Here is a 24,463-nt window from a genome sequence, read left to right as displayed (position 1 = left end):
TAAGCCGATAACCCCAGCGCCGTCCGCGTGTGTGTTTGGGTTATGTTGTAATTCTAGCTGGTTGAGAGCTTTGCTAATTAAAAATCAGGCTTTTAAGCCTACTATTTTGAAAGAGGAAAAGATCAGAAGAAACGTGAGATCCGGTTGCTATATGTTTTCTTTGGAGGGAATTAGAACCACCCACTAAATCGAGAGAAAAATCCTAATTTTCAGTCTGTGTTGGTGTAAGCTAAGTAAGCCCAATGATATCTTTGGTTTCAAATGTGGGTTGGGCCGTTGGGGCATGCCGGCAGCGACAAGTTTCAGCTGAATCGGCCTCATTGGCACGGCCGTTTGGGAGTTAGTAACTTACTAGGAGGCTGAATGGTTGCAGTTCGTTATTTTCAGGGCAATGTCAGCTGAACTGAATGATGTATGTGTATTACGGAGACTGTTCAACTGGTCTATTGCAAGCTGTTGAACTATTGAATAGTGTGTTGCTTAGTGTAAGAGCTGAGTTCAGAAACCTAGGAAGTAGTGTGATCTTTAAGTGTTCCACGAGCCGATCAAGTCAACTACCAAGTTCATATTGTAGACAGAGAAACCTTAGTTGCCCAGAAAGAAATAATAGTATGGTTTGTCAACATGAGATTGTATCCAAGTTAAATAGATGGGGTCCACTTGTTCTGTTGTCACCACCTGATTTGAGGAAGCAATGGAGCAACCAGAAAATCAAAGTTAGGGAGAGAAATAGTTAAAATGGCTGGGGTCTGCTCATCGTCATGGCACCACCTGATTTGAGCAATGGAGCAACCCCATCTCTCTATTCATAGGGAGCTTAGATTTTGGAAGGATGGTGTTTCTGTGTGTACTGTTGCCCCTGACCTTATCTTTTACTTTTATGAGTCCACTTGACACATCAGTCCAATGTATGAGTTTAGCACAGATCTCTGTTACATGGATGTAATGCTCTATGTTAGCTTATCGTGTTTGATTATCACTAAAATTTGAGGTAATCTACTGCAAATGGAAAAGGAAAATGCTTTTTTTGGTCTCGCCTTTGATTATCATTTGCTAACTAATTACTGAATATATTTTTGGTTACAAGGGACATAGTTCCTTAGTGCTGCAGTCGCAACTAAAAAAGAATTTAAAACAACTGCACTTCTTATGGACACCACATCCAAGCTACATTCAAGCCTGTTATTTTTTCGCAGGTGTCCTTGTTTGTTCTGCCAGACTATAGGCCTCTTGTTGCTGCATGTGCTATGAATGAGATTTTAGCATTGATTTCTTCTGAAGCTCCCTCCGTCCAGCCAGTTCTAATTGTTCCATTCATCACAAGGCCATCAAGCTACTACCATGGAATGGTCCGTTCAACAAAAACTGGACAGTTAACTACACTCCACGCTTCTGAAATAGGGGCATCAAATGAGTTTACTCACTTGTTGGTTGACGGAACTACTAAACCTCCTCCATCATTGCAAATACGTAGTGAGCCAATACTGTGTTTGCTGGAAATGGTGCGTGTGTTGAAGATACCCACAGTTCTTCTTGTCACATCAGGTGGGCAGCGCCAAAGCAAAAGCTCTTCAGACTCTGACCTTGAGGTACAGCTTTACTGTCCTTTTATCATCTGTAACTTTCTTCATTATCTTCTGTGGAAGTTTCAGAGAAAGTAATGGTACGCGATAATGATACAGAATAATGGAATGGGAAATTGTTATGGGGTAATTTTAGGGGCAAACTCTAAAAATTCATTACTAACTGTCAATTATGAAAAGCTCAAGATGTGGCCTGGTACCTCGAAGCTGCTATTAGTGCTGAAACTGACTGATTTATATAGGAGTTGTATATTTGGGAGTAGGAGAAATCCTGGTATCTTCTTGTCAAATAGAAAGCAAGAGTGTGCCCATGTTTGTGAAGGATTTTTCCTATGGTGGCTAATGGTTTGTTTATTGGTTTTATATGCGACACTATAATATACAAGAACTTGCACTCACTGATATTCCACAAATAACAATGCAGCACCACTCATAATGAACAGAAAATTATATACTCCCTCCGATACATATTACTTGCCACTAGTATGGATGTACCTAGAACTAAAATAAGCCTAGATACATCCATATTTGTGGCAACTAATATGGGTCGGAGGAAGTACCAAAAAAACACTTGTTTACATTGGAAGAACTCATCGTAGGTCAATTTTGTGTGGTATGTTACTAGGCATGTGCTCCGGTACAACCCCCCCCCCCCCCCCCCAAACTCCCTCAAACTCAGTTTGGGCTTAAGCGGGCTCAAACACAAGGACGGCTAAGATCGCTCGATACCCCTTCGTTATTAGTATAAAATACCGATACGTGGCACCGTACAAAATTCGTATAGCCCAATTCAATTAGTCAATTATACGAGATACAAGTACGGCACAGTTGTGGGCCCCCCGGCGAGTTTGGCGGATCATCATGGCCTGTGCACCATCGTGGTGGGCGCCGGCCGGCCATGGCAGATCGGAGACACCGGACAGTCCGGTCGGGACCTAGCCGGACAGTCCGGGTTCGGCGGACATCCAGTTCATAGGGAAACGGACTGTCCGGGGCGCGGTTTACGTGATCGACCGGTCAGACTGTCCGGCATATATGCCAGACAGACCGGTAATGTTGTTCCGGAGGAACATAAAATTTCCAGAGGCATTTGCCAATTCTATCGGCCTGTCTGGCCAGACGAGCCAGCCTGTCCGGCCAAGGAGTTTTTGTACGCATCTTTTGTCGGCCTGACCGGCGTCGAGAACCAGCCAGGCCGGAAAATAATTAACGAATATTCAAAGGCTTTTGGCACTGCATTCCGGTCTGTCCGGCCACAACCACCAGCATGTCCGGGGAGAAGACTTACAGGCAGCAGCTTCTGTCAGCCTGACCGGAATCTTTCGCCGGTTTGTCCGGCAATGAATTAACACCACCATTTCTCATAGGACAGATGTAAGTTCTCTTTCAAGCTTGGGTTTTCCTGGTATGCAATGTCCAATTCCTTCCCCTATCTCTCTTGAAGGTTCATTGCAAGTGAAGAAAAATGCAGATGACAAGTACCAAACTTTTATCCATTGCGCCAAATGTCGAAACGCTTTTTGTGAACTCACTTTATGAGGCTAGTGTTATCCCTTTTGTACCAGTTCAGTAATTTGTTGACCTAAGCTATTAATAAGGCCTAATCTTTGGGTATTATTTTTCAGAAAGTCAATACACAATTGGTTTTGGGTAAATTCCTGCACCTGAAGTATTTCGAGATAAAGCTTTTCATACCAAGTTATTATCATCCGCAAAGGTGTTAACGGATTGTTTGCAAAAGTTTGACAACAAATTCTGCGCAATAAAGATTATAGTGATGTCCACGGACAATAGTGAGACTATCCGGCACTTGATGATTGCATACATATTCCACAAAGTATGGTATTCCATATGACGCAAATAGGTGTTGTAAAGTATAGTTTCCAAGTCATTACACAACTAACTGAAAATAGAAAATAAAATGAACTAAGTCTTGAACACCGCCGGGAAACCTTCTACGGGACGAAAACCCGACCATATCCACTAGACCTTGGACCTAAGCATCATCTTCCTCTCCATTGGGGTTGAGTAGTTTATCTTTGACCCTATCCAGCTCGTTACTAGGTGAAAAAATTATTTCACCGACCATAACTTCTCTGGTAGAGTCAACGAGTGTCTGCAAAAATAAATTAAGAGAACATGTTATGACATGTGCTGCTAGTTCATCATGTAAGAAGAATTTTGATTTACCTACCTGTGTAATAGTGGTTCTAAATTCATCTCCATCCCACTCTTTCATACATTTTAGGACCCAAAGTCCACATGAGTTTCTGTCATAATACAAGACAAGCAAAAGACAGTAAGTAACATTGCATTGTATATTAATATAGATGAAAATTAGTTGCGCCATGTGACATAGGCATCCCAAATGGGCCTGCCGAAGATAGTACCCGGGGTTTACTGAAGGCCCACTACCCGAAGAATAAGAAAATTCGGGAGCCCAAGATATATTAAGAAAAGTTAAGAGTTGTAATAGGGAGTGTTATTTGTAATCTGGCGGGATGAGTTAGAAACCGTCCCGGACTCTGTAACTTGTACAACACGAATCCCTCGGCTCCGTCTCCTATATAAAGGGGGAGTCGAGGGACGAAGAGATCATCGAATCATTGTTTAAAAACCCTAGTTTTCATAATCGTCGAGTACTTTCCGGCTGAAACCTTCGAGATCTACTTGCCCTCTACTTCCAACTAAACCCTAGCCTACAATCCATAGGCATTGACAAGTTGATACCTTGTCAATTGGCGCCGACCGTGGGGACTAGAGGCGTAAGGATCTGATCTCGATGGCACGTTCAAGATCTTCGACATCATCAACTACAAGCAACGCAATGGATCGAGGTAAACAGATCGCTGCTGGTCCTGTCGATTTTGTTCCTCACCCACCCTCCCGTTTGGATGCATATGCGTATCTAGCGGAGCCTATGGAGATGACGTTCGGAAGGTTTCGCTTTCGCGTCGAGAAGGACGGATCGTATCGTGTCAAAATTCCGATTTCGTCGGGATCGTCGGCGGTCGATTCCGATTTTTCAAGCTATACATCGTCGACCGAATCAGGAGAAGAAGAAACTTCGTCGACACGCTACGTCAGCACCAGAGCAAGAGAAAAACTCGCCAAGATCTTCAACGACATGTCGTTTGAGTCATCTGCGGACTCATATATAAGCGATGGCTCAAGCGATGTCGACAGTTACGACTTCATCGACAAATCTATCACAGTGGGCAAGGTCTCCATCAATCTCAACGATGATGGCACCAAACCCAACATAGATCTGAATATAAAATATCATCAGATCTATGCCATTGAAGATCAAGAGGAAACATCTGAGGCTTTCGACGATCTGGGAAATCCATACGTCGATCCCTCCAATCTGCGACAAGGCCTGGGCAATAAATACGTTGGGCCGCAGCCGCGAGACAGAGTTCAACTTTCGCAAGCAGCATGGGATAGAGCCGCGAGAGCTATGAACGGTTCAGAACCAATGGCCACCACAGCCACACCAGAGGAGTTGCAAGCATATCAATATAGGCTCGCACGAGCTGCAAGAGAATTGGAAAAACAGACAGCTGAGTTAAACAGAAGAAAGGAGGCAGCTTCTGCATCTAGCAGGAGAAGGGCAGATTTAAGTCGACAATCTAGAACTTCGGGTGATAGCCACAGGGAGGCGCGGAACAGAGCAAGATCAAGGTTGCAACATATACCCGAAGCAGAAAGAGAGCACTTGGTCCAAAACCTCGACATGTCCTTTATGTCGATAGATATAAGAGGAAACATCATCCCTAAGACACCAGAAGCTGGGTATATGGCGACACATGCTTTTATCCTTGCATCTAAACCACCTCCAGGTGATCCAAGGGAAACACTATACAATATGGCGGTAGCAGGAGTTGGAGCTATGGGGACAGCGTTTGTATCAACGCCTCCCGAAGGAGCGGCAAGGCAAAATAGTCCACGACCCTGCAAGAAGCAACGGCGGCGGCAAAGACTCGAAGGACCAAGTGGAGCAAGAGACACGGCAGCACAAGCAAGGGTCGACAGAGCGCGGCAAAGCAGAAGGGAACATCGGCAATCCCCAGAGCTTAACGACGAAGATATGTGTGGCTTGCCGTGTTTCACGAGGAGAGTCCGAAAAACTCGAGTCCCTTCAGGATTCAAGTTACCCGACAACTTCAAGAAATTCGACGGCCTTCAAGATCCAGAGGATTGGCTAGTTGATTATCTTGAGACAGTGAAGCTCACAGGAGGAACCAGGGCAACAGCTATGCAAAGCATCCAGGTGCATTTGAGTGGAGCCGCACGATCTTGGATAAAGAAACTTACTCCAGGATCTATCGACAGCTGGGAAAGCTTCGAGGACGTGTTCGTCAAGAACTTCAGATCCACGTGCAAAAAACCTGCGTCGTTAGAGGAGCTGAGAGCATGTCGACAAAAGCCAGATGAGCCAATGAGAAAATATATCCAAAGATGGAACATCATCAAAAACTCGGCAGAAAATATATCTGACGAGAGAGCAATAGATGCGTTTGTCGCAGGAATCAGGCGTGGAGATTTTGTTGAGGACTTGGGAAGGACCAATCCAAAGACAGTATCCGCGTTAATGGAGATAGCAAACAGATGGGCAGATGGAGAAGATGCTGTCCACAACAAACGGCACAGGTCGCCAGAGGAGGACCGCGGTCGAAATTATCAACCAAGGCGACGATTTCCTCGGCAGTACCCGAACTATGACGCTCCAGGACAAATTTCGGCAGGGTTTCGGGCAAACACAGGAGGAAACAACAGAGATGATTATCAGAGAAGCAGTGAACAGCGAGGTGATAACAGGGATGATTCTCGCAACAACAGGCAAAATAGCGGGCCTAGGTTCCCAAGGCCTTTCGTGTCCCCTGAAGAGATGATGAATGGGCCGTGTCAGATGCACTTTTTCCTCGACAGCAACGGTAAAAGACAGTCAGGGCACCTGCAGAAAGACTGTCGTAATTTTCAGGCAATGCTAAGGTATGCAGAGCACGCTAACGCGCGGGCAACACAGAGAAATCCTCGGGAACCCAGGAGTGAGATTCACTTGCCACCTCCTCCCGCGATAACAGACGACAATCGACATCAGCTCAGAATAGCGGCAGCACCTCCACCACCACCTTATGTTGATCCTAACTCCAACGGAGCGGTGTCGATGATTCAGAAAGGAAGGCCATCCAATAGAGCTCAGAAAGTAATCTCACGACAAGTGTTTATGGCAGAGAAAATGCCTCCACCAACAGTCGAGTATCTTAATTGGTCAGGGCAAGATATTGGCTTCACCATAGCAGATCATCCGCAGCAAGTTCCTCGACCAGGGCAGTCAGCACTTATTCTGCCAGCAGTTATCGCGGGATTTGATGTCTCTCGAGTGTTCATAGATGGCGGCAGCAGCCTAAACCTTATGTATGCAGATACATTGAGGAAGATGAACATATCCTTAGCAAACTTGAAGCCAACAGACACAAGGTTCCACGGCATCACACCGGAAAAACCAAGTTATCCATTGGGGAAGATCAATCTCGATGTTCAGTTTGGAACCCGAGAGAATTATAGAATCGAGAGGCTGGAATTTGAAGTCGTGGATTTTCCGTCGCAATACCATGCTCTGTTGGGACGACCAGCATACGCTAGATTTATGGCGGTACCACATTATACATACCTGTTGTGGAGGTTACCTGGACCAAAGGGACCAATCACAGTCAAGGGAAGCTTCGCCTTAGCCGATAAGTGCGATAAGGATTTTCATCGGATATCAGAAACCTTCGGGATGCAAGCTGAGTACCTGGCGTCAAGGAGTATGACTGACTACGACGTGCTGCCAGACGTCGGAAGGCCAAACAAAGAATCAACTTTCAACACCGAGAAAAATTCTAAGGAGGTGCAGATTCACCCGACAGACCCAAAAAAGACGACATCCATCGCAAACGACATGGACGTCGCATAGGAAAGCGCGCTCGTCGAGTTCCTCCGTGAGAACTGGAAGATCTTCGCATGGTGTCCAGCTGACATGCCAGGAGTACCCAGGGAACTTGCCGAGCACCACCTAAACTTGGATCCATTAGCGAGACCAATCAAACAACCTTTGCGGCGTTTTTCGGAACCAAACCGCAAGGCCATGTTGTCAGAAATCGATCGACTAAGAGAAGCTGGTTTTATCAAAGAGATATTTACAGAAGCCACATGGGTAGCAAATCCTGTGTTGGTGCCGAAGAAAAACACTAAGGTCCTTCGCATGTGCGTCGACTTTACGTGTCTCAATAAACATTGTCCAAAGGATCACTTTCCCCTCCCGAGGATCGATCAAATTATCGACTCCACGGCGGGATGTGAACGTCTTTCCTTCCTGGACGCATATTCTGGCTATAACCAGATCAGATTGAAAGAAGAAGATGAAGTAAAGACAACGTTTATTACACCTTACGGCGTGTTTTGCTACAAAACAATGCCCTTTGGTCTAAAAAATGCGGGAGCAACATATCAGAGGATGATGCAGAAGTGTTTGGCGACACAGATTGGGAAAAACGTGCAAGTATACATCGACGATGTCGTCATAACATCAAAAAAGGGGGCAACGCTGATCGAGGATCTCAAGGAAACCTTTGACAACCTTGACAAGTTCTGCCTCAAACTGAACCCGACAAAGTGTTCTTTTGGCGTCCCAGCAGGAGAACTTCTGGGGTTTCTAGTTTCAGCAAGAGGGATTGAAGCAAATCCCGATAAGATACAAGCTATCATAACAATGAGGAAGCCAACAAAATTGAAAGAAATACAGCAGCTAACTGGGCGAGTCGCAGCTTTGAGCAGATTCGTCGCCAGGCTAGGAGAAAAAGCATTACCATTTTACGCTCTCATAAAGCAAGGAGATAAATTCCAGTGGAACGAAGAGGCCGACAGAGCTTTCGAGGATTTGAAGCGCACAATCTCGACACCACCAATTTTGGTGGCGCCGAAGGAAAAGGAACCTCTCCTGCTGTATATTGCAGCCACGCCCCAAGTGGTGAGCACGGTGCTAGTTGTCGAAAGAGAAGAAGAAGGAAAACTCCATGGAGTGCAAAGGCCAGTATATTTCATCAGCGAAGTTCTATCGCCTTCTAAACAGCGGTACCCGCAGTACCAAAAACTAGCATATGGAGTAATTGCAACGGCAAGGAAGTTGCGCCACTATTTTTCGGCACACTCGATAATAGTAGTCAACGAAGCACCTCTCTCAAATATACTGAACAATCCAGAAGCTACAGGGCGTGTCTCCCTTTGGGGAATAGAACTTTCCCCTCGGGACATCACGTATGAAAAAAGAAAGGCAATCAAGTCGCAAGTTCTGCCAGATTTCATTGCAGAGTGGATGGAGTTACAAAACACGGGACCCCCAGATTTGTCAAGAACCTGGACCATGAACTTCGATGGGTCCAAGAGAGTAGATGGAGCTGGCGCAGGAGTAGTACTTATATCACCTGAAGGCGACAAGTTGAAGTATGTCCTTCGGATGACGTTCCCTAACGCATCCAACAATGAAGCAGAATATGAAGCCCTCATACACGGGATGAAGATGGCGAAAGCTTGCGGTGCAACTCGACTAAAAATCTTTGGCGACTCACAATTGGTGGCTCAGCAAGTCATGAACCAATGTGATGCAGTCAATGATAGCATGATGGCATACAAGGAGGTGTACAATGAGCTCGAGAAGCTGTTTGATGGGTGCGAGGTAAATCACATCAGTAGATTGAGCAATGATGAAGCCGACGTTCTCGCAAACATCGGGTCGCAGTGCCTCCCAATCCCGCCAGGAGTATTTTGGGAAGAAATAGCGGAGAGATCCACGAAGCCAAAAAAGGTGCAGAAAAAAGCAAAAGAAGAGAAAACTTCGGCACCCCTCAAAGAAACCACGGAGGATGAAGAGGACCAAGAGCTTGTGATGATGGTACAAATTCCTTGGATGCAAGCATATATATCATACATCCTCAGGAAAGAAATACCCGATGATCCAGTTGAGGCAAGGCGAGTTATTCGACGATCTAAAGCTTTTACAGTGATCAAAGGGGAATTATACAAGCGAAGTATATCAGGCGTCCTGCAAAGGTGCGTCACACCCGAAGAAGGAAGAATAATTCTGAAGGATGTACACGAAGGAATATGTGGCCACCACGCAAGTAGTCGAGCTATTGCAGCCAAGGTTTTTCGGGCAGGATTCTACTGGTTGACAGCAATCGAGGATGCCAAGGAAATAGTAAGAACTTGCGACGCGTGTCAAAGATTCGCCGCCAAACCTCACTCTCCGGCGGCGGAATTAACACCAATACCATTGTCATGGCCCTTTGCCCAATGGGGACTCGATATGGTGGGCAAGCTGCACAAAGCTTCGCCAGGAGGATATGAGTACTTGCTGGTTGCCGTCGACAAATTCACCAAGTGGATAGAAGCAAAGCCGATAAATTCACCAGATGCAGCATCAGCAATAAAATTCGTGAAGGGCATTGTTTTTCGATTTGGAGTACCGCATAGCATCGTCACAGACAATGGCAGCAACTTTACGTCAAAGGAGTTCAAGGCGTACTGTGCAGAGGTAGGCATCAAATTGCACTTTGCGTCAGTCGCACATCCTCAAACCAATGGTCAAGTCGAGAAAGCCAATGGCATCATCTGCAATGGCATCAAGAAACGCCTATTAGGACCACTGGAAAAAGCTCGACATACCTGGCCAGAAGAACTACCAAGTGTGTTATGGAGCATCCGAACAACACCAAATACAGCGACACAGGAGACCCCGTTTTTCCTTGTCCATGGAGCAGAGGCGATCGCCAATAGAAATAGAGCACGACTCCCCTAGAGTCACAGAGTATAATGAAGAAGCTTCCAGGAAGGCATTGGAAGACGACGTCGACGCACTCGACGAAGCTCGAGACGAAGTATTATCAAGGGTAACCAAATATCAGCAGGACCTGAAAAATTACCACAGTCGACGTTTGAGACCAAGATCTTTTCAAGTCGGAGACTTAGTTCTATGACTAAATCAAGAGCGAACTGAAAAACTCGAGTCGCCATGGTTGGGACCTTACGTTGTCACAGAAGTCATCGACGGAGGCGCATACAGGATCAAGGACAAGAAGACGGGGGTTCCCGAGAAAAACCCCTGGAACGTAGCACAGCTCAGGCGGTTCTACGCCTAGAGTCGAAATATAGTCTTCTTCTGTAAAAATACAATGTACTGAAACGCCCGCGAGTTTTCAGACGCACTCTTTTCCTTTTCGGGGCACCGAGTGGGGCCGGAAAGGTTTTTAATGAGGCGGGCTCGCGGTGCTGCAATATAATAAAGATAGTGGAGATATATTTCTTATTCTTCGACACGCTCGGGGGCTCAATGCCTTCAAGTTTTCAAAATACATACAATATAGATATATTAGACTTACCAAAATATTTCGCCTTGGTACACTAAATACCTCGCCAAATATCGGAAGCTAATAAAATTATAAATATAGTGTACGCGCCAAAAACTTATTGCTTTGGTCCAAGAACCTCGCAACAAAAATATAGAACTTTGACACCACGACACTCGGGGGCTTTCCACCCATCAATGGAAAATCAGAGATATCTTATTATGACGGGAGGAAAAATCTTCGAGATGGAAAAAACAATACAACTCTAGCCAGAAGGTTCGGGGGCTCCAACAATACAGAGCAGTTTACAATATACAACAAATTTCTTCGGGAATCAAAAAAGATACAGACATAATGTTGTTCAATATAGTACAAATCAGTCAAAACCTAGAATACTATCTATGGACAAGCCTCTGGTTGTTTTATGCTCAGCATAGGACCCCTTGATGAAGAATTCTGAGTCCATCCGAAGGAGTTCATCTATCATCGACTCAGCCACAGGAGTTACCATCTCATTGATCGAGTCAATGTCATTTTTTCGCCGCGATTTCTTGGCCAGGCAATCAGCAACAATCTTCGTCAGGTCTAATTTTGGATGGCAAATATTTATCATAATCATGGCGAACCTTGCTCCAACAGTCAACTGAGCTCGCACAAAATTATGAATGCGGGGAGCATCTCTGAAAACCTCCAGCAATTCAGGAAGAGTCTTTGGATTTTCATTCCGAGGAAACAGGGTTTTGTAAACAAGGGTTAATGTTGTCGTGCAAAAATTGAGAAATTCGCGCACTTGGCAAGCACGATCTTGAAACCTGACAATTTGCTGGGTTCGTTCAGGGGAGGCCCAGAATAAACAGCCATGGTTAAGAGAAAGATTGACGAGGAGATTTGTTCTCTCGATTACTCTTCGATCTTCGGCGGCAGCATCAAGAACTGAGCCTATTAAAGCGACACGGCAAAAATTTTTTTTGAAGGGGGCACAGTAAAATAAAGAGGAGGCATTGCGAGGTTGGAAAACATACCTAACATATCTGTGCTAGCCTCCAACATTAGCTCGAGCATGCTATTTTCTCGGGTAGTGGCTCCCTTTGCTTCCAATACAGCAGTATCCTTGGCAGCCATAGCTTCTTTGGCTTGTTGGAGAGCAAGTTTTTCTTGTTCAGATGCTTTTCGAGACTGTTCCATCATTGCGAGAGTTTGCTTCTTCATGGATTGAAGTTGCTGTCGAAGTTCTTGCAAATCTTCTGACGAATGTTTGCTTGAAGAACCTTCGAGAGGGTTATCAGCGATTGGCATTTTCTTCGAGAAGGAAGAAGCGGGAGAAGCATCGGCAGAGCAAGGATTGGTCGAATAGTTGTCAAATATTAACTGGAAAAGAAAGCGCCAGGATCAATGATAGTGCCAGAGGGAATTTCATTAATTTCTAGAAATATTTACATAGGCATTACAAAAGAAGTTTCTCCTAAAGGACTACCAGGATAATTGTCGCCAGCCTAAATTGGCGACAAGGGCAAAAGAAACAGAGAACGAAAAAACAAAGAGGCATGCAACTAGACCTCCGGCCTTGATGAGCTAGGAGTTGAAGCTGGTTTGATCCCAAGATAGGCCAGGATTTTCTTCGTGTTGGGCTTGGCTGCCTTAATCAACGACCTCCATCTTGACTGCTCTATCTGATCGGTGTCGCCAACCTTCATCCAATCAACAGTTTGTTGGCTGTCAGCGACCAGGGCAACAGTACTCTCGACAGCAATCTTCATGTTTTCCTGGCGCATCTTCAGTCCAAGGTCCTCTGATGAATTCAAGCTCTTGGCAAGGGCAAGGAAAGTCGGGGGTTCCTCTTTCTTCGGGAAGAAGTAGGGGAACAACGTCGACAGTCCCGCATTAGCATTCGCCACGCCTTCACGAATTTCGGATCCATGAAGCTCCAGATAAGAAAGTGCGTCAAGGAGAGGATCATTGTCGGGATTTTCCAGGTCAAACTCTTGGTTTGTTTGGTCTGCCACAGGAAACAAAACGTTGGTCAAAAAAAAAACAGCGGGTCTCATAAAAATAGAAGGGATCAATAATATTACTTTGAGTGCGTCAACTTTGTGATTTCAGGCGCTTGAGGATCCCCTGCTCACGAGTAGCCTGTGCAGCTTTATGCTCGTTTAAAGCAGTTTCAGCATCCTCAAGTCTTTTCTGCAGTTCCTCGACACTAGCAGCTTTTGCTTTGGCTTCATCAGCCTCTGCTTTGGCTTCGCTAGCAACAAGTTCGGCTTTCTTGCGGGCCGCTTCACTTTGCTCTAGTTTCTGAGCAAGTGCGTCGGCACGCTTGTTGGCCTCTGCAAGTTTCTCTGTCGAAATAAAAAAGAAAAACAAGAAAGGTCAAAAAAGTTGCGACAAATGACAGGAGCAAGAAGTCAAAAACAACGACAGCAAAAAAGTTATTACCTTCAGCTCTGTTGGCATACTCACGGTACCCAATAAATTGGGATCCGATGCGGATAAGCTCTTTGATCATGGGCTGTCAAAGAAGAACAAAGAAAGAGAAATATCGATATGAAAAAAGAGTGAAGGCGTGAAAAAGCAAAATAAAGGAAATATAGATAGTGGCAAGAAAATGAAAAAACTTACATCATCCAAGAGCAGGGTAGAAGAGCTGCCCAATTGAGGGGTAGGCTCAATAATTGTTTCAACCCTTGTCCTTTTTGGTGAAGGAGCAAGGGGGCTTGATGGCGGAGTAGTGGTGACGACGTTTCGTTGAGGAGGCGAGGATTCTTCTCCTTCAACTAGCGTGTCCGAGGCAAGTAACGTATGTGACGTGCTCGTCCAAGGAGCCACGTCAACAGTTGGTACTTCTTCCTCGTCATCACTGTGATTAAAAATCGATAGCATAAAAAAGCAGGACAAAGATAAAAATTTCGAGTACAGAAATAAGGAGAAGTAAAAATGACTTACGAGCTGACGAGGGATTCAAGATAAGGATCATAAGCTGCCTTCTGATGAGAAGGGTCAACTTCTTCGGCTTTAGAAGTGCCGGAATCTTCGACATCATTCCTTTTCCTTTTGCCTTTCGGGGAGACAGCGGGAGGAGGAGATTGTGCCGACGCAGTACCTTCGGAAGAACCCGCAGATTTTCGAGAATCCACGGGTTCATTCACAAAAGATGGAGCTTCCTGATTGTCATCAGTGACAATGGCCCTTTCTTTGACTTCTCCACCTTCAGGGAGAGGAGGAAGCGAGACAAGGTCTGGATGATTCTGTGCAAAACAAAACAGGGAGCAATATCAGAAATAAAGTTACAAAAAAGATAGCAAAGCAACAACAAAGACAATTAGACAAAGAGTACCTCGGGAAGTGGATTGGCGGCGCTGAATGGCGTCACTCGACAAGAAGAAGGGACAGCATCTTTTTTGTTGAGAGATGAAATTTTTCGGACAAGTCTTTCTAAGTCCTTGACCTCCAAATTCACCGACAGTCGATCTACGTCCTTGTCGCCGGCATATTTCCAGAGAGGATGCTTGCGAGCCTGAAGCGGCTGCACCCTGGCCCTAAGAAAGTATGCCGTGATTTGGATACCCGATAACTCCTTGCCGCGAGTATTTTGTAACTCGTGGATACGAGCCATCAAGGTTTCTGTCGACGCCCTTTCTTCTTCGATGGCCTCCGCGTCCCATGAGCGGCGGCGAAAGATTTTTTCGGCGCCATCAAAAGGAGGGATGTTGTCTTCCGCACATCCGTGGTTCTCCTCCTGAATGTACAACCACTTCTTGCGCCATCCTTGAACTAAGTCAGGAAGCTTGACGTCGAAGTAGTCGACAGTGGGACGAACAGAAATTACAACGCCGCCTATATTATAGGCGACATTGGGCGAGCCATTGCGGCGGCAGAAGAAAATGCGCTTCCATAGCGCCCAGTTAGGCTGGACGCCAAGGAAGGCCTCGCACAAAGTAATGAAAATGGAGATGTGGAGGATTGAATTCGGCGTGAGGTGGTGGAGTTGCAAACCATAGACAAAAAGAAGTCCACGGAGAAAAGGATGAATGGGAGCGGAGAGACCGCGGATGAGGTGGTCGACAAAGCTTACCCGGTACCCCATTGGAGGGGTTGGGTAGCTCTCCTCGCTGGGGAAGCGCAATGCCTGGGGTTTCTTGGTAATCCCCAGTTTCTTCAGCAGGTTGACGTCTTGAGTGGAAATTTTGGATCTTTCCCACTCCGCCGTTCCGAGATCCACGGCGGCCATGGAGGATTCCGGCGTGCTGTGCCTTGTCAAGTGACGAGGTGGCATCAACAATGGCGCAGGATTCGCAGTTTGGAGGTGAGGAGCTCAGAAGGTTGTGGATTGCAAGGGGAGATTTGCAGATGAGAGAAGGAAGACGGCGTGGGCGGAAGTGTCCAAGGAGGAAGAAGATGAATTTATATAGGGGTGCGGTGAAACGACGAACCGTTGGTGACGAGGGAATACCTCGGCAATGCCTACGTATTGTAGACTAGGGTTTTCGGGAAGAGCGACGATGGAGATTCCGGGGACGAGATTAGGCACACGACGTACCCAGCTTCGGGTCCCCTCGGTGGAGGATCCCTACGTGCTGCTAGCAATCCAGTATATGAGTATAATATGTTTACATGGTGTCGCCATAGGCGGATCTATGTTGTCTAGATTCTGTCTATCTGTTGTCCTCCTTATTTCGGGTGCCCTGGCTAGCTTTATATATGCAACCAGCCTAGGGTTTTACAAGAGTCCTAGTCGACTACTTCTTCGGGTTGCCTTGTTGGGCCTTCTCTCCATATTGGGTCTTCTCCATATTGGGCCGAGCCAGGTATACTAATAATGGGTATCCGAAGGGTATGCCCATGTCAGTAGCCCCCGAGTTTATAGGGAAGTCGAAGACTTGCGTAGAAACTCCAAGCATAACCATCTCTGAAGTCGAAGAAATACAAGGCGAGGTCCATGTCGTAGATCATGTGTAGCGTAGATGATGTCGACGATTCTTGAAATTATCGGGTGCGCGGCAGCGCTCCCGATGGGAGTAGCCCCCGAGTCTATGGGCAAGTGCTTGCACTTGGGCATAGACTCAAGTTGTACTACTCGATGAAGAACTTAACTATATTTCTGGAAGACTTGATGAAATCCATGTGCTCCCGATGGGAGTAGGCTCCACTCGAGTCATAGAATCGAGTTGAGTCTACAAACCTTGATCATTGTAGATGCTGTCGAAGTTACTTTTCTATCGGGTGCGCGACCAGCGCTCCCGATGGGAGTAGCCCCCGAGGCTACAGCCAAGTGTTTGCACTTGGGTGTAGGCTCAAATTGCTTTTAATCGACTCCACAATTTTTCTCTTTCTTGTATCTTATCGAGAGGGTAAACAATGCTCTCGATAAGAGTAGCCCCCGAGCCTATGAACAGGTGCTTGCACCTAGCATAGGCTCAAGTTGTACTACTCAATAAAGAACTTGGCGCAGCCCCTCTTTTTATCGACTCCAAGCCGTTGCTATTTTTATTTGACATCCATATCTATATTGTACAGGGATAATGGTAGTTGGGGCTAGTTCATCTGACGGATCAGGTACTAGTTAACTGCTCTAGTGGCAATCCGCAAAAACCTACTTCAAGATCACGTCCCCGGACATGATCTCGGGATACTGGTGTTAACTCGACAGGTGCCGCTTAAGGTCTTACCATTCTGTCGAGTCCCAGTCATGTTTTATCGGGTACCTAACGCGTCCGTTAGGATTTTTCTTCGTATCTGTTGATACGGAAAAAAGTAGCAGAGCGCAGTCTTCGGCGATGCCACGCCCAGCAGAACGGATCTGGGGTCTTACCTTCGCAAATTTGCGGCATTCAGAAATTGATCGCAACTTTGGCGTTCTGAGAATATATTGTCGAGTGCCTTGTTTGGCTGATGCAATGACCCATTTCGCGGGTTCTTCTATATTTTTCTCGGGTGTGATGAGACAGCCGAATATATTGGTTATTCTATATTGTCGGGTACATCACCGATGCTCTTGCTCGGAAGAATATGACGAGTCAATGGACCCGAAGATTTGCCTGTCCTCTTTTCTCTCTCTTTTTTTTTTTTTTTTTTTTTTTTTCTCCTCCTTTTTTTTTTTTTTTTTTTTGGTTTCTCCTTGATGATAATTTCGTCGAGTTCCTCCCTCAGGAAAATTTCTTCGGGTCCTCCTTGAGGACAATTCTTCGGGTCCTGCTTGAAGATAATTTTTCGGGACCTCCTTGAAGATAATTCTTCGTGACCTTGTTGAAGATAATTCTTCGGGACCTCCTTAAGGACAATTTCGTCGGGTTCTCTTTGAGTAAAATTTCGTCGGGTTCTCTTTTGAAGAAAATTCCATCGGGTGCTATTTTGATTTCGTCGGGTTCTGTCCTTTCTTGAAGACAATTTTGTCGAGTTCTCACTGTAGACAATTTCGTCGGGTTCTCTTTTATATACTTTGAAATTTGCTTTCTCCTGCACAAATGAACAAACTTTTTCTATCTTTTCCTTGACTCTCTTTTTCACATGCGGTGTCAGATGCTCAGATTCAATGATATGTAAAGTGAATATACGCCGCGCAGCCCCCGAGCATCAGGTGCGGCAAAAGTAAATGATAATCAACTTTGTGTAAGATAAAGGAACACTTAGCTTTATTGGGTACGATGGAGTCGACGCGCGATGAAATCTTCGACTGCATAGAGGAAGTCGAACCGAAGTAGAAACCACCAAATAGCGATAATAGATGCCGCCAAATTGTTGATGAAGAAATAGCCGAGCCTCCGAGCGCTGCTGGGGTGACGTTATGATTGTTACTTAGATGTTGTGTCGCAGTTGCGACCCGAGGCGAAGTCATGGTCGAGCCCCCGAGTGTTTAGCCATGATGTCGAAAGAATTTGACGGAGTTGCGACGTCATATATGGTGACGCCATTTAAGATGAAGCCATAGACAATAATATATGAAGATGAATCCCAGATGAAATATTTGAGATGAATCCATATTGAAGATTACGCCATTAAATATAGAGCATATATTGAAGATAAATCCATCTATATCACAGAGGATGAACCCATTGACCCGAAGAATCCAGTAATACCCATAGAAGATGAATTCGCTGATTATCATAGAAGATGAATCCATTGATCCGAAGAATCTAGTAATAACCATACAAGATGAATCCATTGACCCGAAGAAAATAGTTCCAGTAATAATCGTAGAAGATGACTCTCTTGACCCGGAAACGCATTGGATAGTATAATATTAGAAGAAACCAATGATAACTTTATAAGAGGAATCCGAAGTAGCCAAATCCAGTAAGCTGAAGAAAATAAATCCATTGAGCCGAAGAAGATAAATTCGCTAAGCCGAAGAAAAATAAATCCAATGAGCCGAGAAAGATGTATCCAGAGCCGAAGAAGATATATCCACTGAACCGAAGAATGATATATTCCACTGAGCCGAAGAATGATATATTCCGGAGAAGATAATTCCACTAAGCCGAAGAAAAGAAATTCACCAAGTACCCGAATATATTTGCGGTAAAGAAGTAATGGCACAGCCCCCAGGTATTTTGGGTGTAGCGAAAGTAAATAATAATTGACTCTTGAAAAAGGAACACTTAGCTTCGTTGATCAGGTGCGACGGAGTCGTTTGCTGAAGCAGGTCGTGCAACGAACAAAGTCGATGTAGGCACGCGACGTCTGGCTGACATTGTTGATGTAGTCGCGCGGATCCTAACCGACTTGGTCGATTTAGATGACGATGTCGAAATAATTGCGCAACAAAAAGACAGTCGATGTAGTCGCGCGGCGCCTGGCCGAAAGTATTCGATGAAGATGACACAGTCGAGGTGGCGGATCCATGACGGTGAACAGCCGAGTATGTCGAGTCCATGCTGTCGGGTCCGCGTAGCCGAGATAACTGGAGCTTGTTCCGATCTGAGCAATTTATATTGGGATTTCGTCGGCACATCTAGACTGCACCGTTTCATGCCATGAGTTCCATCTTGTTGACCGAGCATCTAGCTATATCTTTGCCTAAGTATAATGCAGACAAGTCAAAAGATCTACGCAGTAGTACTAGTCTAAATACATGTGAGAATACTTAGCTCTATTTTTCTTCACGAAGTGGTTGTTTGATGGTATTGATGCGGGTGCGCCAAACAAACTTCTCTCCTTTTCTTCTTATGTGGAGTGCTGTTTTGGCCACAGGTTGTCTTCACGTTTGATTGCCTTGTCCTTGAAGAACACGGACGGAACCAGCAGAGTTCCGATCAAGTTGCTGATTGCACCGTGGTGGTAGCTCGTTTTTTTTTTTTTTTTTTTTTTTCGTCTTCAATCTTGATGTCGATGAAGAACTTGATGATCCCGCCCGAATAACAAAATCCAAACGTCGCCAGTTCCCACAGACGGCGCCAATTGACGAGGGAATACCTCGGCAATGCCTACGTATTGTAGACTAGGGTTTTCGGGAAGAGCGACGATGGAGATTCCGGGGACGAGATTAGGCACACGACGTACCCAGCTTCGGGTCCCCTCGGTGGAGGATCCCTACGTGCTGCTAGCAATCCAGTATATGAGTATAATATGTTTACATGGTGTCGCCATAGGCGGATCTATGTTGTCTAGATTCTGTCTATCTGTTGTCCTCCTTATTTCGGGTGCCCTGGCTAGCTTTATATATGCAACCAGCCTAGGGTTTTACAAGAGTCCTAGTCGACTACTTCTTCGGGTTGCCTTGTTGGGCCTTCTCTCCATATTGGGTCTTCTCCATATTGGGCCGAGCCAGGTATACTAATAATGGGTATCCGAAGGGTATGCCCATGTCAGTTGGATAAGGAAATTGTGTGACAGATGATAGCCACGTGGCATCAAGGGTAAATAAGTAATTCAACGTCGCGGAAGTTACGGTGTGCATGCCAGAAAAAGCGGAGGACGTGTGTCCCCCACTTGCACGACGTGTCAAGATAGTGGATTAATTGGGCCCGCATGGCGGCGAGAAAAGGCTTGTCGCAAATTTTTGACAGGCAATCGTGGCTATCGTCAGCAACAACATCATCTTGACAGAAGGAAAAATTCGACTCAACAGTTTCATAAAAGGTGACACAAAAAAATAATGATTGAGCCTTTGATCAAATACAAGTTTCTGATCAAATGCTCGGGGGCTACTTTGGAAAAAAGAAAAAGATCTAGAAAGATAAAATAGAAGTGGCATGAGCCTATGACCAAATACAAATATTTGTTCATAGCCTCGGGGGCTACTCCCATCGGGAGTGCTGTTCGCGCACCCGAGAAATTGAAAAACTCCGGGAGATAAAAGGAGAATATATCGGCATGAGGCGTGGAGCCTACAACCAAGAACAAGTCCTTGGCTGTAGCCTCGGGGGCTACTCCCATCGGGAACGCTGTTCGCGTGCCCGATGAAATTATAAAAGAAATAAAGAAAGAGAAAAAAGAAAGATGGAAGAGCAAAAGAGTATATTTCGAGTTATAACTAACTCTACATATACTCCCATTGGGAGAGCAGTATAAGTCATCTTTGACTCGATAAAATGTGCCATTCCAACAGCCAGAAAAGCACTCGACAATATATTCTCAGAACGCCAAAGTTGCGATCAATTTCTGAATGCCGCAAATTTGCGAAGGTAAGACCCCAGAATCCGTTCTGCTGGGCGTGGCATCGCCGAAGACTGCGCTCTGCTACTTTTATCCGTATCAACAGATACGAAGAAAAATCCTAACGGACGCGTTAGGTACCCGATAAATTTTACTGGGACTCGACAGAATGGTAAGACCTTAAGCGGCGCCTGTCGAAGTTTACACCAGTATCCCGAGGTCATGTCCAGGGACGTGATCTTGAAGTAGGTTTTTGCGGATTGCCACGAGAGCAGTTAACTAGTACCTGATCCGTCAGATGAACTAGCCCCAACTACCATTATCCCTGTACAATATAGAATTTTATGTGAAGAAATATAGAAAAGATAAAGCTGTCGAATAAAAATAAACAGTGGAGATTTTCCCTGACTCTACGATTCAAGCAAAATCTCGGGGGCTACTGACATAGGCATCCCAAATGGGCCTGCCGAAGATAGTACCCGGGGTTTACTGAAGGCCCACTACCCGAAGAATAAGAAAATTCGGGAGCCCAAGATATATTAAGGAAAGTTAAGAGTTGTAATAGGGAGTGTTATTTGTAATCTGGCGGGATGAGTTAGAAACCGTCCCGGACTCTGTAACTTGTACAACACGAATACCTCGGCTCCGCCTCCTATATAAAGGGGGAGTCGAGGGACGAAGAGATCATCGAATCATTGTTTACAAACCCTAGTTTTCATAATCGTCGAGTACTTTCCGGCTGAAACCTTCGAGATCTACTTGCCCTCTACTTCCAACTAAACCCTAGCCTACAATCCATAGGCATTGACAAGTTGATACCTTGTCACCATGTACTCACCCATCCTTACTAGGATGTGAAACAATATTAGAAGCATCTTCACAGAAAATGATGTGACCGTCTTCTACATTTTCAGTCACAAGATCTTTAACTATTGCAATAGCAGGTTCAACATTTATTTGCACCTCATGTTCTATAGGTTTCTTTGCACTTTTATTAACCACACTAGTTATAACAGAATACTCCTTCATTTTAGCAGGGAAAGGAGTTTTTTCAATACAAGCTTCAGGAAGAATATGATCAACAGTTTTAATTTCAACACATTTACCTATAGGTGAATCAGTTTTATCTTTATAAGGTTCATGATACTTATTAAAGTTCTTCCTAGGCAATTCAAAATGAGAGGCAAAGGTTTTATAAAAAATTGCAACAACTTGAGAGTCAAGACCATAAGTAGCACTCATATTACGAAATTTATCAGTATCCATAAAAGTTTCAATGCATTCGTAATCATAATTTATACCTGACTCTCTGCCTTTGTCGTTCTCCCATCCTTCAGTATTCTCTTGGATCCGATCAAGAAGGTCCCATTTAAACTCTTCTTTGTTGCACGTGAATGATCCAGAACAAGCAGTATCCAGCAAGGTTTTATCTTGAAAAGAAAGTCTTGCATAGAAATTATCACTGATGATATTACCAGGAAGCTCATGAATGGGGAATTTGAGCATTAAAGACTTCAACCTCCCCCATGCTTGGGCAATACTCTCTCCATCAAGAGGCCAGAAATTATATATGCGGTTTCGGTCTTTGTGAATTTCACTTGGAGGATAAAATTTAGAATAAAATAGAGGCACAATATCCTTCCAATCAAGAGAATTCCCATTCTTCAGCAATTTATACCAATGCGCTGCTTTACCAGAAAGCGATATAGAGAATAGTTTCTTCCTAACTTCATCCATAGTAATACCTGCACACTTGAATAACCCGCATAATTCATGTAAAAACAGTAAATGATCTCCAGGATGGACAGTTCCATCCCCATCATAGCGGTTATCCACAACACGTTTAATAATTTTCATAGGTATTTTATATGGAACCTCTTTCTCACCTGGCGCCTCATCCACTACCGTTGCAGTAGTAGTAGATTTTCCAAATAGGAATTCAAGAGAAGATCTCTCCATAAATAAAGTACGAGTAAGTAAAATGCGAGAGAAATACTTGCAGCGAGTGGCCCAATCCTTTTTAGCACAAAGGACAAGCCGGTTTGTTTACTTATGATGACCAAACGTTCTTGAGGACACACGGGAATTTAGTCTAGTGCTTTCGCTTCATATAGTTGATTAATCTTCATTGTTTTGATAAGTGTTGTGTGGGTGAACCTATGCCAATGCACCGCCCTTCCTAGGACTAATACATACTTGTGATTAAACCCCTTGCAAGCATCCGCAAATACAAGAAAGTAATTAAGATAAATCTAACCACAACCTTAAACTCTGAGATTCTGCTATCCCTCATGCATCGATATACCAACGGGGGTTCAGGTTGCTGTCACTCCGGCAACCCCACAATTGGCAAACGAATACAAGATGCATTCCCCTAGGCCCATAAAGGTGAAGTATCATGTAGTCGACGTTCACATGACACCACTAGAAGAATAACACCACAACTTAAATATCAAACAATTAAATATTACTCAACATAGTTCACTACTAACATTTAGACTTCACCCATGTCCTCAAGAACTAAACGAACTACTCACAAGACATCATATGGAACATGATCAGAGGTGATATGATGATGAATAACAATCTGAACATAAACCTTGGTTCAATGGTTTCACTCAATAGCATCAATAACAAGGAGTAATCAATACCGGGAGAGTTTCCCCTATGAAATAATCAAGATTCAACCCTAGATGTTACAGCGGAGACGAGGTGCAGTGGTGGAGAAGATGGTGTCGGTGGTGGAGATGATGGTGATGATGATCCCAATGAAGTCCAGCTCGATGGCGGTGACGATGGCGACGATTTCCCCCTCCGGGAGGGAATTTCCCCGGCAGATTTCAGCCTGCCGGAGAGCTCTTTTCTCTCTAGTGTTTTCCGCCCCGCAGAGGCGGCTGTGTCTATTATCGATGCCTCCCTACACCTTAGGGTTTTCGGGAGATGAAGTACGCGAAGGAGAGATGGCCGAGGGGGGTCGTGGGCCCCCTCCCCACATGGCGGCGCGGCCAGGGTGGAGCCCACGCCGGCCTATGGGGGGCCCATGGCGGCCCTCCTCGGCCTCCCCTTTTGGCTGTGTCCGTCTTCTGGAATAATAAGAGCTTCGGTATATTTTCCGTCAATTATTGATCTTCAGAAATACTGTATCCTGACGGTGCTTTTTCTAGCAGAATCCTGACTCCGGTGAGTAATTCTCCAATAATCATGAAACATGCAAAATAGGTGAAATAACATAAGTATCATCTCTAAATATGAAATATATCAAGGAATAACAGTAAATTATGATACAAAATAGTGATGCAAAATGGACGTATCAACTCCCCCCAAGCTTAGACCTCGCTTGTCCCCAAGCGAAACTGAACTCGGTAAACAAGACCACATGTTTAGGGAGTGAAGAGTCGATAAATAAAATGCGGACAAGAAGCATCACATTTATTAATTCACAAAAGACATTCTAGTAAACAACTTCCTCATATAACTCAACTTGAAACAAGTAAAGGGAAATCACAAATAAAGGTACATAGGAAATCATAATTGGTGATGGCAAACTTCATTCTTGGTCAAAGATCAATTAACAGACTGTACTTATTTTTCGAGCATAGATAGCCTTCAAAGTCATATTTATTCAGATAAAATTTGTACTAAACAAGGAAGAATAAAAGACATGATTACATAGATCACAATATAAATGGTTGGATCACAACAATTTAATTGCTTGCTTGAGATAGAGGGAAATAGGTTTACTGACTCAACATAAAGGTAAAAGATAGGCCCTTCGCAGAGGGAAGCAGGGATTAAATCATGTGCTAGAGCTTTTCAAGTTTTGAAATCATATAGAGAGCATAAAAGTAAAGTTTTGAGAGGTGTTTGTTGTTGTCAACGAATGGTAGTGGGTACTCTAACCCC

General features: G+C 44.7%; 1 protein-coding gene across 1 annotated transcript in view; it reads left to right on the top strand.

Moving 5' to 3' along the window:
* The first annotated feature begins 1,171 nt into the window (after nt 1-1,171).
* LOC139830447 (uncharacterized) overlaps nt 1,172-24,463 on the top strand; it is a 171,218-nt gene continuing 147,926 nt past the window's right edge. The window contains exon 1 of the mRNA XM_071818493.1: nt 1,172-1,589. Within this exon, the coding sequence (XP_071674594.1) occupies nt 1,248-1,589 (342 nt within the window). The 5' untranslated portion in view covers nt 1,172-1,247. The remainder of the gene's footprint in view (nt 1,590-24,463) is intronic.

The sequence above is a fragment of the Lolium perenne genome, chromosome 1 (assembly GCF_019359855.2).
Source record: "Lolium perenne isolate Kyuss_39 chromosome 1, Kyuss_2.0, whole genome shotgun sequence".
Taxonomy (NCBI): domain Eukaryota; kingdom Viridiplantae; phylum Streptophyta; class Magnoliopsida; order Poales; family Poaceae; genus Lolium; species Lolium perenne.
This window is presented reverse-complemented; position numbering and strand designations above follow the sequence as displayed.